This window comes from Rhyacophila brunnea, unplaced genomic scaffold (assembly GCF_057557595.1).
Source record: "Rhyacophila brunnea isolate RB1 unplaced genomic scaffold, BYU_Rbru_1.0 scaffold_13, whole genome shotgun sequence".
Lineage (NCBI taxonomy): Eukaryota > Metazoa > Arthropoda > Insecta > Trichoptera > Rhyacophilidae > Rhyacophila > Rhyacophila brunnea.
The window spans coordinates 14,584,931-14,599,973 of NW_028232785.1; the positions used below are offsets into that span (position 1 = coordinate 14,584,931).

A 15,043-nucleotide genomic window follows, 5' to 3' on the forward strand; every position below is an offset into this window, starting at 1 on the left:
GACGTACAGCTAGCGTTTTTACTCACCATGGGGTCATTTGATTTGCTCCCCAGTATGATAAAATAAATGAAATAGTTAATTTAATTATGTAAATAAGTATGTATATTGTGACAGTGATAAAAATATCGAACTTGTGTTTTTGACATAATGATATGGGGATGGTCCCTACGAAGCCTTAAGGTAGAGCCGCCCCTGCAAATAATAATATAGTTTAGTTAGTGTTAATTTGAAATACAGTAAAAAAAAGAAATGCCTGTTAGTTTGTCGAAAGAACATGAAAGAAATAATACTTTTTAATCTCAAAGCGTGTAAATTCGGCTTTCGATGAAATTTACCTTTCCGCAAAGAATGCTTCATTTTTTGATTGATTAAAAATAATTATTGCCACGAGTGTTATATAAAAATATTATGTTTGGGCGCCTTCAAAAGTATTTTATTACAAAGAATTATGAATATTTAAAGAAAACACAGCATTGTTTTGATAATAATACATGGTTGTTTAATAATATAACAAGGGATTTCAATATTTAAATTTTACAATTGGTAGTAAAGGAATGAAAAATTAATAAGGCGATGAAATACGTTTGGTTGGCACTATGTTACACTCTTACTTAGTCTAAAATTGTTTAAAGGTTACTTAACTTTTATGTCGGTTGAATTCTGCTTAACTCTCAGCTGGGCTGGAAACTCTGATTTTGGTAAAACTGTCCCTTGTCCGAAAAGGAATGTAATGGCATCATGGTAGTACTTTTATTTAAAATTATCCGAGTGACATCCGTTCTGTTTGACTACTAATTAAGGAGTGACATATTTCGTGGGCGGATGTAGTAGTTGGCCATGACCCCCTCCACTTACAGATTTATTGCATCATCCACAACGAGCGGGAAGATTTCTAATGCGTCAATGACATTGAGCTTTTTTACAAGCTGTTTGTTGGCGAATTAAAAAGCGGGCGATTCAGCTACTGCGACACACAAAACTTTCCATTCGCTGAGAAGCCAACAAGCTAGCGACTATTTTGACAGAACGTGGTTCGTTTTTACCGGGAGGTCGCTACTACGCTCTACTGCGCAGACGCAGTAGGCCCACACGCTGGCGTGTGGCCTGTAAAGTTGACCGTCTTTCAACTTTTTTCGGTAGATTGTTAGCTTGTTCGATGATGACACTCGGCGACTTTACAGGCAAATTGTAAATTTGCCAACCAGCAGCTCGTAAAGTAGCTCTTTGTCTTTGACGCTTTATCGGTTAATAACGGGCATTTTTATGCAGGGTTGACACTCATTATTAACAAGAATGTGTCTAATATAATTATTAGGTATTCTTAGTTAATTAACTAACGGTATTTGGTAAAAAAGTGCATTGAAGATGACTGTAGGCAATATGTTACAATGAAATGTAACATGACAAACTCTCCAAAGGTCCAGTAGAAGTTTGCACCCAAGACCTGGGGCCTTATGTTGTAACTTGTGAGTTGAAGTCGCCCAGTGACGACGTCATATGACATTATTGTGACGTACTACCGGAATGAATCAATATCATTCGAGAAATTAACGCTACTCTAATACTGGCGTTATTCATTGTCCCCATACACAAATAGGTGTTTCAGCATAATAATATCTATGCGTGAGCCGTGTGCATTGAGCGGCTCGCCTCGATGCGTGTATTGAGCATACGTCACAATTACGTCATGTCGTCGGGTGACTTCATGTCACAAGTTACACATAGGGCTGCTGTGCACGTGCCCACAATTATGTCATCGCCTCAAAAGTTAATGAAACACTTGTACAATCAAACTTTTAGTTTAAAACAATTATTAATTTGATAATTAGCAACTGCTATATAAATATAACATTAAAATTATATATCTTTAACAATATATTTTATCAAATAAAATAAATATATCCAATTAAACAGGCTTTTTAATACATAATAAAATATTATATATTTGATATCACCCTACAATAATACAATGTATAACACATCATGTCACAAAAAGACCAAAATATAATACAAGCAAAATGTAAACGTAAGTACCTACTTAACACAATCTGATTTCACTGGAATATCTAACTTTTGTTCGAGAGGAATCAAACAATTTCTATTCAAATGGATTTAAGTTTTGTACTATCCCATTTAAGTCTTACTTAACTCACATAAATGGAATAGTACAAAACTTAAATCCATTATAATTTAAATTCAAATTTCATCAAGTACCTTCAGTCGATAGTATTAATATTACAAACAATTTCTATTTTGATAATGTTGCTAATGGTATACATACAATATTAACTGTATTCCCTAACATTACATAATGTTTAATCGTATAAGAAATAATTATAAAGTAGTTTTAAAATAATATATTATGTGCATGTTATGTTATATTATTATAACGTAGGAAGCATTAAGCCAGGGTTTCCCAAACTTTGTTCTGAGGAACACCAGTGTTCGCCGAACCTGAATAGGTGTTCCGCGACAATTTGAAAGGTTTTATACACTTTTGCAATATTTTCTGACAACTAGAAAGGAAGATTCCTGGGTTCGGAATGCATTTTGCGCTTAGTACCACCAGTAGGTTTAGCGCAAGAAGTGACTATGAAAATCTTATTTAATTACTTAGTGTATCTGATGTTGAAGATCAGCCTTTCAATGATTTTCTAGGCGAGTTTGTCAGAAGAGTACCCAAATATTTCAAAACAAGCTATTATTGTTTTCATGGCCCCCACAAGGGGGGGTGACAGGGCTATAGCCTAGCGGCACGGGCTCTGGGTGGGCCGGCGTGGCGAGTTGATCAGATAGTAGATAAACACATTACAAATTTGCATTAATTTTAAATTATATTATTAAACGATGTAACTTTTGATTATTGCGTATTGATACTCGACAACTCCATGATGAAAGTAGATGTATTAAAAATAGATAATATTATTACACTGAATAAAGGCCCTTAATTTGAGCTGTAACAAAATTTGAAAATGTTAATGTGATGTGTCACACTGCCTTAACATTAGAGATAGGTAGAGGGCACGCCAAAGTTCTTAGCCTGAGGCCCGTTTCAGGATGTGGGGACCATGATTGTATTACTTCCGTTCTATACTACCTATTTATCCGAAGTGGGATTTTCTGTTTATGCTGCAACTAAGTCAAAGGGAGGAACAGGCTCGACGCCACACCAGATATTAGAATGCAACTTACCAATATTGTGCTGATATCAAGAAGATATGCAATTCATCGACTAAAAAATTATCAAGTCATTATTTTTTTTAAAATTTAAACTAGTAGGAATCAATCTAAAAAATAAGCTAAGTGTTCCGTTAAAATTTCCGGCTTGCAAAGTTCCATTGCAGAAAAAATTTGGGAAACCCTGCATTAAACAATGATTGTGCGCTATTATCAATCTGAAATGTATCAAATCAAATCAAGTGATATTATTATAGATTAAAATATATACTTATTATAAGTATAGGTATATTTTAATCTCTTATCAGAAGCAGCTTACAAAGCTGACCAAGCCAGCATCACTTGTTACAAAACGCAAATCTAACAACTCGTGTATAAAAACTACTAACTTACATGTTATTTATAAAATGTTATTTATAAAATTATTATGTGATTATATTATAACCTAGTGGATTAACATACTATTATGAACTGAAGCGCCTAGTTTCAAAAGCCCCTAAAACGGTTTTTGAAATTTTTTGAGTTAGATAATAATATGTAGTTAGATGGATATTTTTGTGACCTATGTTGGTCTAAGATTTATATATATCAATACTTGTGATCAAAAATTAGGGTCAATTTCAAAACCCGTTAAATTGGTTGGGCGTGCTTTTCAAATACCGCTAAAATGGAAAGCCAAAATACTCTGTAGAATATAACGAATTAAAAACATAAAAATCACAGATTTAATAGATAAGATGTTTTCTCATTTTTCTCAAAACTACCTACCTAAAATCGTTTTTCTTATTTTTCTCGATTCGTTTTAGTGGGTTTTGAAACTAGGCGCTTCCTCTATAATTAATATAGTTTATAATATTCACAAACCCATAACATAAAATTAATTTGAAAATTATATAATATATAAAAACAAAATAAAAAAAAACATTATGTTAAGAGTACAATGAATTAAAACTACTAAGTACTAGATAGAGACTGATTAAAATTCCTCGTATACGTTCTGTATACGTGTCTACGACATTGCGGGGTCCAATTATTATTGCCCTGACGTACAAATGTCCCATTCCCATCTACGGACTGACTGAAATCGTAAAACTTTACTTGCGTTTACGTCCACCACTTGTCATGTCTCCCGGTCAAACTTAGGGTCGGACCGACTTTTAAAAGCCCTTCCCCTTAATCAAAATATTATCAAGAAACCCCCAGAGGAAGTGATAGGTTTCCTTCAATTTGCAACATAGAGAAAACAGAGGTTTTTTTTAGTGTCGTGCTCACAAAGCTTGGATGCAAAACTTCCGTCTCTGATTCAATGGTCCAATAACTTAAGTAAAACACATGAGACTACAGCATTTGGTCTAACTACGAGGCTGAATTCCATATAAAATTAAACAACAAATATTTTGCAAAAAAGGCTTTTTCTATACAATAGCTTGGAGAATAATAAATTTTAAATAAAATAATAAGGAGGTAGGTACATAGTTCATAATTCTTAAACAATGGATCGTGTGTAATATTCTGTCATTTGCTTCTAAGCTTGCACAAAAGTATCAGTGCAGATGTAGCCATCCATATTTTAAATATCTTAAAGAGTATTATATTTAGCTCCAGTTTTAGTACCTATATCTTTCTTTTATTATTTACTTCTATCATGGACTTTTTATCTATGTCATTTTGTACAAAAAAGGCTAAAAAAACCCAAAAAACTATATTTGACATGTTTTTTTCATTCCACTTATACACAAAGTTTACTTAAAATGTAAATACTTAATAGAAAAATTTAAAACCTTTAAATATTTAAAAGATTTATTTGAATTGAATGAGTAATACATGAGTTATATCAATTTTAGTAATCAGTGTGCCTTTTTAAGTGATCCTGAAAAATTAATTCTGTCTGGAATGGGTTAATAACATATAACTACATTAGAAATAAACTGAGTTTCAATGAAGTTTGATTTATTTATTACCCATGTGTTTGTTGCCAATTCATTTTATTTTTTAATATAAATTAATAAAAATGAGAAAAATTGGAAAAAGCAATGCTTCGCACATTTCACAAAGTGATTCCATCACCATGACGTGACATGATTTTACGACAGTTTCATATTTATTTGGCTGACTGATTAGTTATGAAGCGGAGAGTTCATAATCCCTGATTTACTAATTTTAAATCTCGCTTACCCATCCATTACGTCTTTACTATCAGAAATGACAAGTAATATGTCACGCCTGTAGAATATACTGACTGCAGATGGGATAATTGTGCGATAGTTTCATCAAAAAGAGCAAAAGGTAATTAGGTGGATTTCAGAACGTAACGTTTCAGATTTCTATATCGTGTATAATTTAAGTTTTAGGTATAAGGGTATAGTGAATTACAAAATTATAATCTTGCTATCAGTACGAGAGCTAATAAGTAATGATGATTGTTTCACAATCATTCAAAAATGTCCTATTATTACGTAGGTACATTATAATTATTCTCGCATACAATTATTATAGTTCTCCCACTCCATCAACATTATGCAAGCACGCAGTGGCGCACTCAGGATTTATTATTGGGGGGGGGCAATGAGGAGAATTTAAATTAGTCCCATAGGCTTTTTTTCTTCTTCATATACTTATTTAGTATTTCTAAATACCTATTTTCACAATACACAGCGGTATATTTGTACAGTTTCTCCTAGTTTTTATTAAATTCATGGTAGCAGTAACCGTTGAGCATGTTATCAGCGACTGGCGGATTGAAAGTGACTAACAGCGACCATGCTGGACATGTGTGCCTAGTAGGTATGCTAAAACATTACTCAAATAATATCGGCTGTGCTGCCCGCTTGGTATAGAGAGCTGCAATATTTATGCCGAATTCACAGAAGACACAGAGAAACTGAAGATTTCGCAGAAAATGACTCGGTACCAGGAGAGCTTGAACACTCACCTGAGCGACAATGTTAAGGTTGGAGACCATGAAGAGGTGAATCAACACCGGGAAGAGTGCAAGACTGCCATAGTAGCCAATGAAACCTTAGGACTATGTCTAGGTCTTATTTATATTCGGAGAAATAAGCTGTGTCAATAATATGTGATTTGTCCATTATTTGAATTTCTTAAGATGGAAACTATGATATGCGATGACGCGACTTATTTTGGCTACATACATTTTTATACTTTTATCCCAGATAAAAAGGCAATTTATGACATGTATGATAATATAATATCATATTTGGTCACCATTTTTGTAATTCTCAATTTGGCAGAATACGATATGTCTGTAAACCTGTACTCACTACCCTGTAAAGCTACCTACAACGGAAGAGGCTCCAGAGTTAACGGGTTAGAAGATTAGATCCAACCAGTGGTGATGTTTAATGTAAGATAATTGTAAACTTTGTGTATTTCGTGTTATACAATGTGATTTTTTAATCCTCTTTCCTTAAAAAAAAAAAACCTTAAAAAAACAAATTAAAAATACAATTAACAACTATGTAATTTGATCAATTGCCATGACATATCATGTTTTGCCACCTGGATTATATGGTAAAATATGATATGTCGTGAAAGCCTGGAGATATTTTTAAAATTTCAAATTTTTTTCTATAGATACCTTAATTTAAAAAATATACCTCTGTAAACAACTATTTTACACACATTTAACAATAAAGTAAGGCTTTCAAAATTAAAACTCTGATTTTTGCAAGCCCGTCAAAGCTTAAAATCGCTCTCCGGAATAATAAAAAAATGGACATATTGGGGATTGCCGTCTTACTACATACATCAAAAATAAATATCCTCTCAGATTGAAAAACATTTTTTTTTCGACAATGTCCGATCCTAATAGAATCATAATATGGGCCTGCACAGAGTAAAGGTTTGTTTTAACAGATTTTGTTTTTTTACGAGAAATGGATATCAGCCACTTGCTCAACCTATTAGGTCCATACCCTGACACACACACAAATTGAAAAACAATATATGTACTTACCAGACGCAGGATTCGAACCTGAGACCTACGGCGTGATAGTCCAATGCTTAAACCGCGCGGCCACCGTGGGTGATAGGTTTCAAACTACCATTATTAAGACTGCTGCGTTGAAATATTTTTTTATTTTCTCCTGAGAGGTTGGCGTAAATATTTTTTTTTTACTACATTTTATTTATTTATTTTTTTATTTATTTATTTATTTATAAAAAAGAGTATTACGGCATTACAGCTTTTGGCCAATGCGCCATAATACATAATACATACAAATATATAAAAATATCTTAATTACAAATAACAACTAATATGACAAGAAAGTGGAAAAGACAGCATGTGTAAATATTAAAGAAATATGATAATATATACAATTATAAATTTATCCTATTTAAAACGTCTACAAACATTATATAATTAATAAAAAACAAATCAACCTTTATGGTGCCATCAAATAAGCTAATTGCACGATACACAGCATCATGAAACATAACATCTGTCCTGCGACGAGGTATCTTGAAGACCGTGGAGCTGCGAGTGATATTGGTGGGAACATGAAAATTAATATTTGCCAGTATATGCGGATTGTAAATGAACCCACGAAGAAGTAAAAAGAAATGCTTTAAAAGAACAATCACTCTTCGGGTAGACAGGGATTGCATTGATAGCATACCCAGAAGAAAACGAGTCGGGAAATTCATTTTATTGTCATTATCATAAGGAAAGAACCCGTATGTTCTTAAGTAGAGAAATCTAAGAAATCTATTGTGGACTCGATCCAGCTTAATTGTGTGCATGAACCTATTAGTACTCCAAATAATGCTGGCATATTCAAGAATACTCAACACAAATGATACGTATAATGTACGTAGCACTCGGACGTTTTCGAATGATTTTGAAACCCTCATAACAAAACCAAGCATTTTGCTAGATCTAGTACTGATGTTAAGTGATATTAGTTTTTGTCTTTGCCTTAAATTTGTCTCGGCAGCAATTTGCAATGAATTCGTTAGTGGTAAGCTTCTAGAATTCATCATGCGACATTAATTAATCAACCACACATTAAAGCCAAACGAACTGGGAAAATTCCTACAAGTTATTAATATTATTATTATAAATTATACATACCAGTCTTAACACAGCTGCTTACTTTTATAACAATTCAATGAGACAGTCGATAATGATTAACAATAAAACATAACATCAAGGAATTGTGATTTGATTAAGCATAGGTGACTTTTCTCTTCTCTTAGGGATGCTTACATACTGAAGCTTAAAATTTAGAAGGGATCTTTATTTAGCTACATATTTTTTCAGACTTATACGCGGCGTAAATGTGAACTTTGCCATTCTTGGTGGTGTTGGCTTGTGTGTATCTGATACGAATAGAATACGATCCTTACGAATCGAGGGCATCGGTTGTTTGTTCTCCCACGGTGCAGAACTAACCTGCCATTAGTAATGCCAATTGGGAGGGCAGTAACCATGTTTAATGAAATCGCTTCGGATATTGATATATTCGCCTTACGTGAGGGTGAATTTAGGTGGACGTTGTTTGATAAGTTTTTAAGATAGGGTCTATCAAAGTTCACTCTGTGTGCTTCCATGTACTTTTATTTTGTTACTTACTTTATTTATTTTCTTATTTTATTACTTGTGCTCTGTATTTTTATTTTTAAAAATTATTAACACTTATTTTATGTCAAGTCGTGAACGCTTTGAATTTATAATTTGTTATGTTCACTATAAATAAATAAATTTAATTTGATTTGATTTGATTTGACTTGCTTTCCGACATAATACCTACCGTTGATGTAACTTCGACGTACCTACCTATAGGTAATATTATAAATATGTTAGAAACATACAAAATAGTAGAGGAATAATGAATCACAATGATATTAAGTAATTACATGTAAAATATAAAAAAATTGTAGGTACCTACTTATTCTTAAAAAATATACCGATTGTGTAAATGCTTTCTTTAAAACGACTTCTTTTGGTTCGATTGTTGAACCATTGGTAAATTGCTGTACAGTAAGTAAAAGGTTTTATTACAATTAATTATTTACGAAATTTATATATTATTATAAAACATGGACTCTAATGTTGATATTTACCTATTTATACTCGTTTTTTTTTTAATAAATAACCGTTTATTGATATACAGTGCCTAGATTATGTTTTTTAGCTATTTAACATACTGGTGTAATTATAAATAATGATGTAGGTACTATAACGCATATTTTAAAAATACCTGAATTTATTCAAAAAGGTGTTTGCGATGTCTGATTTTATAGAAGACGTCAAACTTTAAAATGCCTATCACTCCATGACATACAGACGTACAGATTGCTAAGTTTCATATAAGTATTATAATATTGATAAAATAAACATGATATTTGAAGCGTCTAGTTTCAAAAGCCCCTAAAACGGTTTTAATAAAATTTTGAGTTAGATATATTTTAGAGATATGTTTTTGTCCGCTTTATGTTGGGAAAAGTTATATTTTCAAAAAAGGCCTAAAACCCTCAATAATTATTATCAAAAATAAGGCTTAATTTCAAAACCCCTTAAAACAGTTTTCGTGTGAATTTCAAATTCCCCTAAAATGAATGTGATACGGATTTCAATATGTCTGCCTGAACTAAAATAAAAGTGACTTCGTGTTGATCGCTCTGTAGGTTAATAGTAGTTTTTGATATTTATAATGAATGCTGAACTGATTAATGTGTTGAAACGTAAGCCCAACGAGTCAAGGAAGAGTTTAGAAAGAAAATAAATATGGGAAGTCAATATTGAACGCCAAACACGGCAAGTGAATATTGACAATTTCTGCGTGTTATTTGTCCAATAATACAGTGGCATACTGTCCGTATTGTCACATATTTCAATAATTATCAGGACCGGTTTTACCAATTTATTATTTTCTATACAAATATTTAAAAATGTATAATAACAAAATATAAAGTAGGGACAGCCACTAACTAGAATATAAATGATTATAATATGTACACTATACCTATACCATTCATCCGATTACGATAAAACTTTTGTGAGTTATTTTGTGCACATCTGCCAAGGTTTCTGAATTAGAAAAATCATTACCTTCTTCATTCTATTTTCTTTTATTCGTATGGTTCCTATACCATTCATCCGATTGCAATGAAACTTTCGTCAGTTGTTGTGCGCACACTCGCAAAGATTTTGAATTAGTACAATCATCTTCTTCTTCTTCTTCTTCTATTCGTATGCATTGCTATACCATTCATCTGGTATAGGAATCATACGAATAAAAGAAGATAGAATGATGAAGAAGAAGAGAATGATGATGATTTTTCTAATTTGGAAACCTTTGCAGGTGTGCGCATAATAACTGACGAAAGTTTCATCGCAATCGGATGAATGGTATAGGAAACGTACGAATAAAATAAGATAGAATGAAGAAAAAGAAGAAAATAATATTTTCTATATTATAGTTTTTTTTCTATTTAAACCTTTTACGGGTATGCACATAATAACTCACCAAAGTTTCATCGCAATCGGATGAATGGTATAGGAAACGTACGAATAAAATAAGATAGAATGAAGAAAAAGAAGAAAATAATATTTTCTATATTATAGTTTTTTTTCTATTTAAACCTTTTACGGGTATGCACATAATAACTCACCAAAGTTTCATCGCAATCGGATGAATGGTATAGGAAACGTACGAATAAAATAAGATAGAATGAAGAAAAAGAAGAAAATAATATTTTCTATATTATAGTTTTTTTTCTATTTAAACCTTTTACGGGTATGCACATAATAACTCACCAAAGTTTCATCGCAATCGGATGAATGGTATAGGAAACGTACGAATAAAATAAGATAGAATGAAGAAAAAGAAGAAAATAATATTTTCTATATTATAGTTTTTTTTCTATTTAAACCTTTTACGGGTATGCACATAATAACTCACCAAAGTTTCATCGCAATCGGATGAATGGTATAGGAAACGTACGAATAAAATAAGATAGAATGAAGAAAAAGAAGAAAATAATATTTTCTATATTATAGTTTTTTTTCTATTTAAACCTTTTACGGGTATGCACATAATAACTCACCAAAGTTTCATCGCAATCGGATGAATGGTATAGGAAACGTACGAATAAAATAAGATAGAATGAAGAAAAAGAAGAAAATAATATTTTCTATATTATAGTTTTTTTTCTATTTAAACCTTTTACGGGTATGCACATAATAACTCACCAAAGTTTCATCGCAATCGGATGAATGGTATAGGAAACGTACGAATAAAATAAGATAGAATGAAGAAAAAGAAGAAAATAATATTTTCTATATTATAGTTTTTTTTCTATTTAAACCTTTTACGGGTATGCACATAATAACTCACCAAAGTTTCATCGCAATCGGATGAATGGTATAGGAAACGTACGAATAAAATAAGATAGAATGAAGAAAAAGAAGAAAATAATATTTTCTATATTATAGTTTTTTTCTATTTAAACCTTTTACGGGTATGCACATAATAACTCACCAAAGTTTCATCGCAATCGGATGAATGGTATAGGAAACGTACGAATAAAATAAGATAGAATGAAGAAAAAGAAGAAAATAATATTTTCTATATTATAGTTTTTTTTCTATTTAAACCTTTTACGGGTATGCACATAATAACTCACCAAAGTTTCATCGCAATCGGATGAATGGTATAGGAACGCATGCGGGACAAACAGATACTGTTCTATTTCATTATTATTTGTAATATTTTTAACTTTATAATATGTATGTAGACAATAGTAAATTCTATATCGTTAACATAATTTATATTGTCAATTTTAGTTACCTATTTCAAATAAATATTTTTTTAATTTGTACAAAACATATTTATTTTTTCTCCAAGAAATATATCCACAGGACGCCTTTTGCAATTTCCTCATGCGCCCCTCCATGCATTACCGCCTAAAATCATACATGTAAATTTCAAAAGCCCCTAAAACGGTAGTTGAGTTTCAAAGTCCCCGAAATTGAAAATCATTTGATTTTGAATATATTCTCTCAGTAAAATATGCAAATAGTGAGTAAGAGATACTAAATATTATACTCTTTATGGTGTATAAATCAAATAATAAATACAGAAAGTTCACGCATTCAATAGATATGACTTTTTCTCATTTTTCTCAGAACTGTCAAAAGTCGTTTTAGGGGCTTTTGAAACTAGATGCTTCAATTATTATTGACGAATAAGTACATTCTTATGCTACAAATTTATGTATATTAATAAGAAAATTAACGTGTTTTCCTAAATTTATCTAAATTATTTCAGTGAAAATTATACGTTTTGTCTATCTAATGGAGGAAGATCCCATTAGATTGAAAGATGACCAATTATTTCTCATAAACGGTCTTTTGATAATTACCACTCTGGAGGGGTGGGTTCATATTATGCTTTGCTTAGGAGCAAAGATTGTATTTTTAAATTCCAACCTGCTCTTTCACTGCCGACCAGTTAATTAATATTTAATTACCACATTTAAGTAACACTCTAATTATATCTAATATTTTTTTTAACAAATTTTTGGCGTTTTGCCTTTTTAAGTTGGCTTTGGCTTTGTAAGTCGTTACTGCCAACATAAATTATTTGCGGTCATATTATGCGTAGTCGTTTAGGTAGTTATTTGGAAATAAAAATATTTACTATCGCATTGAGAAGCACTGTGCAATTTTACACTATAAAAGATCGTTACATTGGAAAAAAAATCACATTATTCTCTAATTTTCTGCTTAAATTCAATAATAGTCGACTTATTGGTAATATAAAAATGAAATTTGTAATAATTGTAGCCTTTGGCTTCATGGTAGCAGTTTTCTTTGCTTCTGCTAACCCAACCGAGAATATCGCGAAACCGCTGCTTCAAGAGCCTGTAAAAATCGTGAATGGCCTGATTTCGAAATCCTCGGATCCCTATACTCCCTGGAGTTCCGCGTGCACGTGTCCTCCGGGTGCTCCAGGTCTCCCGGGTGCAGCGGGTGCAGCGGGTACCGTGGGTCCCCCGGGTACTCCGGGTGCCGCGGGTCCCCCGGGTACTCCGGGTACCACGGGTCCCCCGTGTGCTCCGGGTCCCGCGGGTCCTGCGGGTCCCGCTGGTCCCAAGGGTGACGCCGGTGTTGCGGGTCCCGCGGGTCTCCCGGGTACTTTGGGTTCTCCGGGTACTCCGGGTGGAATGGGTCCCCCAGGTTTGCTGGGTCCCCCGGGTGCTGTGGGTCCCACGGGGCCCGCGGGTCCCGTGGGTCCCAAGGGAGCTGACGGTGCTGCGGGTCCCGCGGGTGCTATGGGTGCTATGGGTACTGCGGGTGTTGCGGGTCCCGTGGGTCCCTCGGGTGCTATGGGTGCCTTGGGTAACACGGGTGCTGCGGGTGCTGCTGGTGCCGCAGGTCCCGCGGGTGCCGTGGGTCCCACGGGTGCCGCGGGTCCCATGGGTGGTTTGGCACCCCGGCTGTCTCTGCTCCCATAGGTAACTATTATTTTTATTACAGCTATTTCTTATAATTATTGTCTTAACGGCTTAAACGTTGTCACAATATAACGTTTTCGTACCATGTTCGAATCCTAGAGCCATGGCAAATACACGTCATATTGTTTGTCAATTTGTGTTTGGGTCAGAGTGTGGACCTAATAGATTGAGTACATTGCTACCACATCCTGAAGCGGGACCCTAGACCAGAATTTTTGATGGGCCTAGGCCTTCCTTTTCGTAATTCGTAATTCGAGAAATTTGTGATTCTGTAACAATATCATAGTGCTGAATATCTTCCATCATCTCAGGGCAGTGAATATGAACTACGAAACGCTGTCGATATCCAACTACTGTACAGATAATGACTGTATATTATTTTGTTTGCAGAGAGAAAATAATATCATTAGATGTATCGTATTTTTAAAAACCTCGTTTTATTGTTGGGTTTTGTCAATCCTTATGTATCCGCGACAATAAATCACATTTGTAATTTAATTATTTTTTTACAGGTTGACCATGCCCACTCAATATCGCTGCAGCGTGTCAAACCCAATGAGGAACAAATACACCAACTTGTGACTCTTGTTTAGCTTGCAAATGCAGTACTCCATGCATACAGACGTCGTGTGACAGTTGTTGTGTAAAACTTGCTATATTTAGCCAAATAATCAGTGGCGGCTTGACGACTTTCTATGTGGTGGGGTTTAGCCATTAATTATTAAATATATATACATCCCTACCTACTTTATCATATTATACAAATGATACTTATAATAATATGATGTTATTAATGAGGAAATCAGTAATTTTTCAGAATAAATATTATGATTATCTGAGTCGTCACTTAACTCATTCGCTGCTGACTATATAATGATTTTTTAATTAGAACCTTTAAAATGCACGTTTATTACATCGATCGGCCGCCTGGTCATTACGCGCATGTGCGTCTTCAGCGTCCAAAGTATTAATCACATCATAAAAGCATGCTTAAAAATATTAACTTAATTAATACCTATTAATGATTATTATAGATTTACCATTATCAGTTTTGAACAACGACGTACAGCTAGCGTTTTTACTCACCATGGGGTCATTTGATTTGCTCCCCAGTATGATAAAATAAATGAAATAGTTAATTTAATTATGTAAATAAGTATGTATATTGTGACAGTGATAAAAATATCGAACTTGTGTTTTTGACATAATGATATGGGGATGGTCCCTACGAAGCCTTAAGGTAGAGCCGCCCCTGCAAATAATAATATAGTTTAGTTAGTGTTAATTTGAAATACAGTAAAAAAAAGAAATGCCTGTTAGTTTGTCGAAAGAACATGAAAGAAATAATACTTTTTAATCTCAAAGCGTGTAAATTCGGCTT

The 15,043-nt window shown here is 33.2% G+C and overlaps 1 protein-coding gene across 1 annotated transcript; it reads right to left on the reverse strand.

Annotated features, from left to right (window-relative positions):
• Nucleotides 1–12,989: 12,989 nt before the first annotated feature.
• Nucleotides 12,990–13,640, reverse strand: LOC147076600 (uncharacterized). The gene has a single exon (XM_085940351.1). The coding sequence runs from the start codon at nucleotides 13,623–13,625 to the stop codon at nucleotides 13,113–13,115; it is 513 nt and encodes a 170-aa protein (XP_085796477.1). The 5' UTR covers nucleotides 13,626–13,640; the 3' UTR covers nucleotides 12,990–13,112.
• Nucleotides 13,641–15,043: the final 1,403 nt, after the last annotated feature.

What these genes read in the sequence shown, in the direction of transcription:
- LOC147076600 (XM_085940351.1), bottom strand. Translation starts at nt 13,625, where the DNA reads ATGGGACCCGCGGCACCCGTGGGACCCACGGCACCCGCGGGACCTGCG.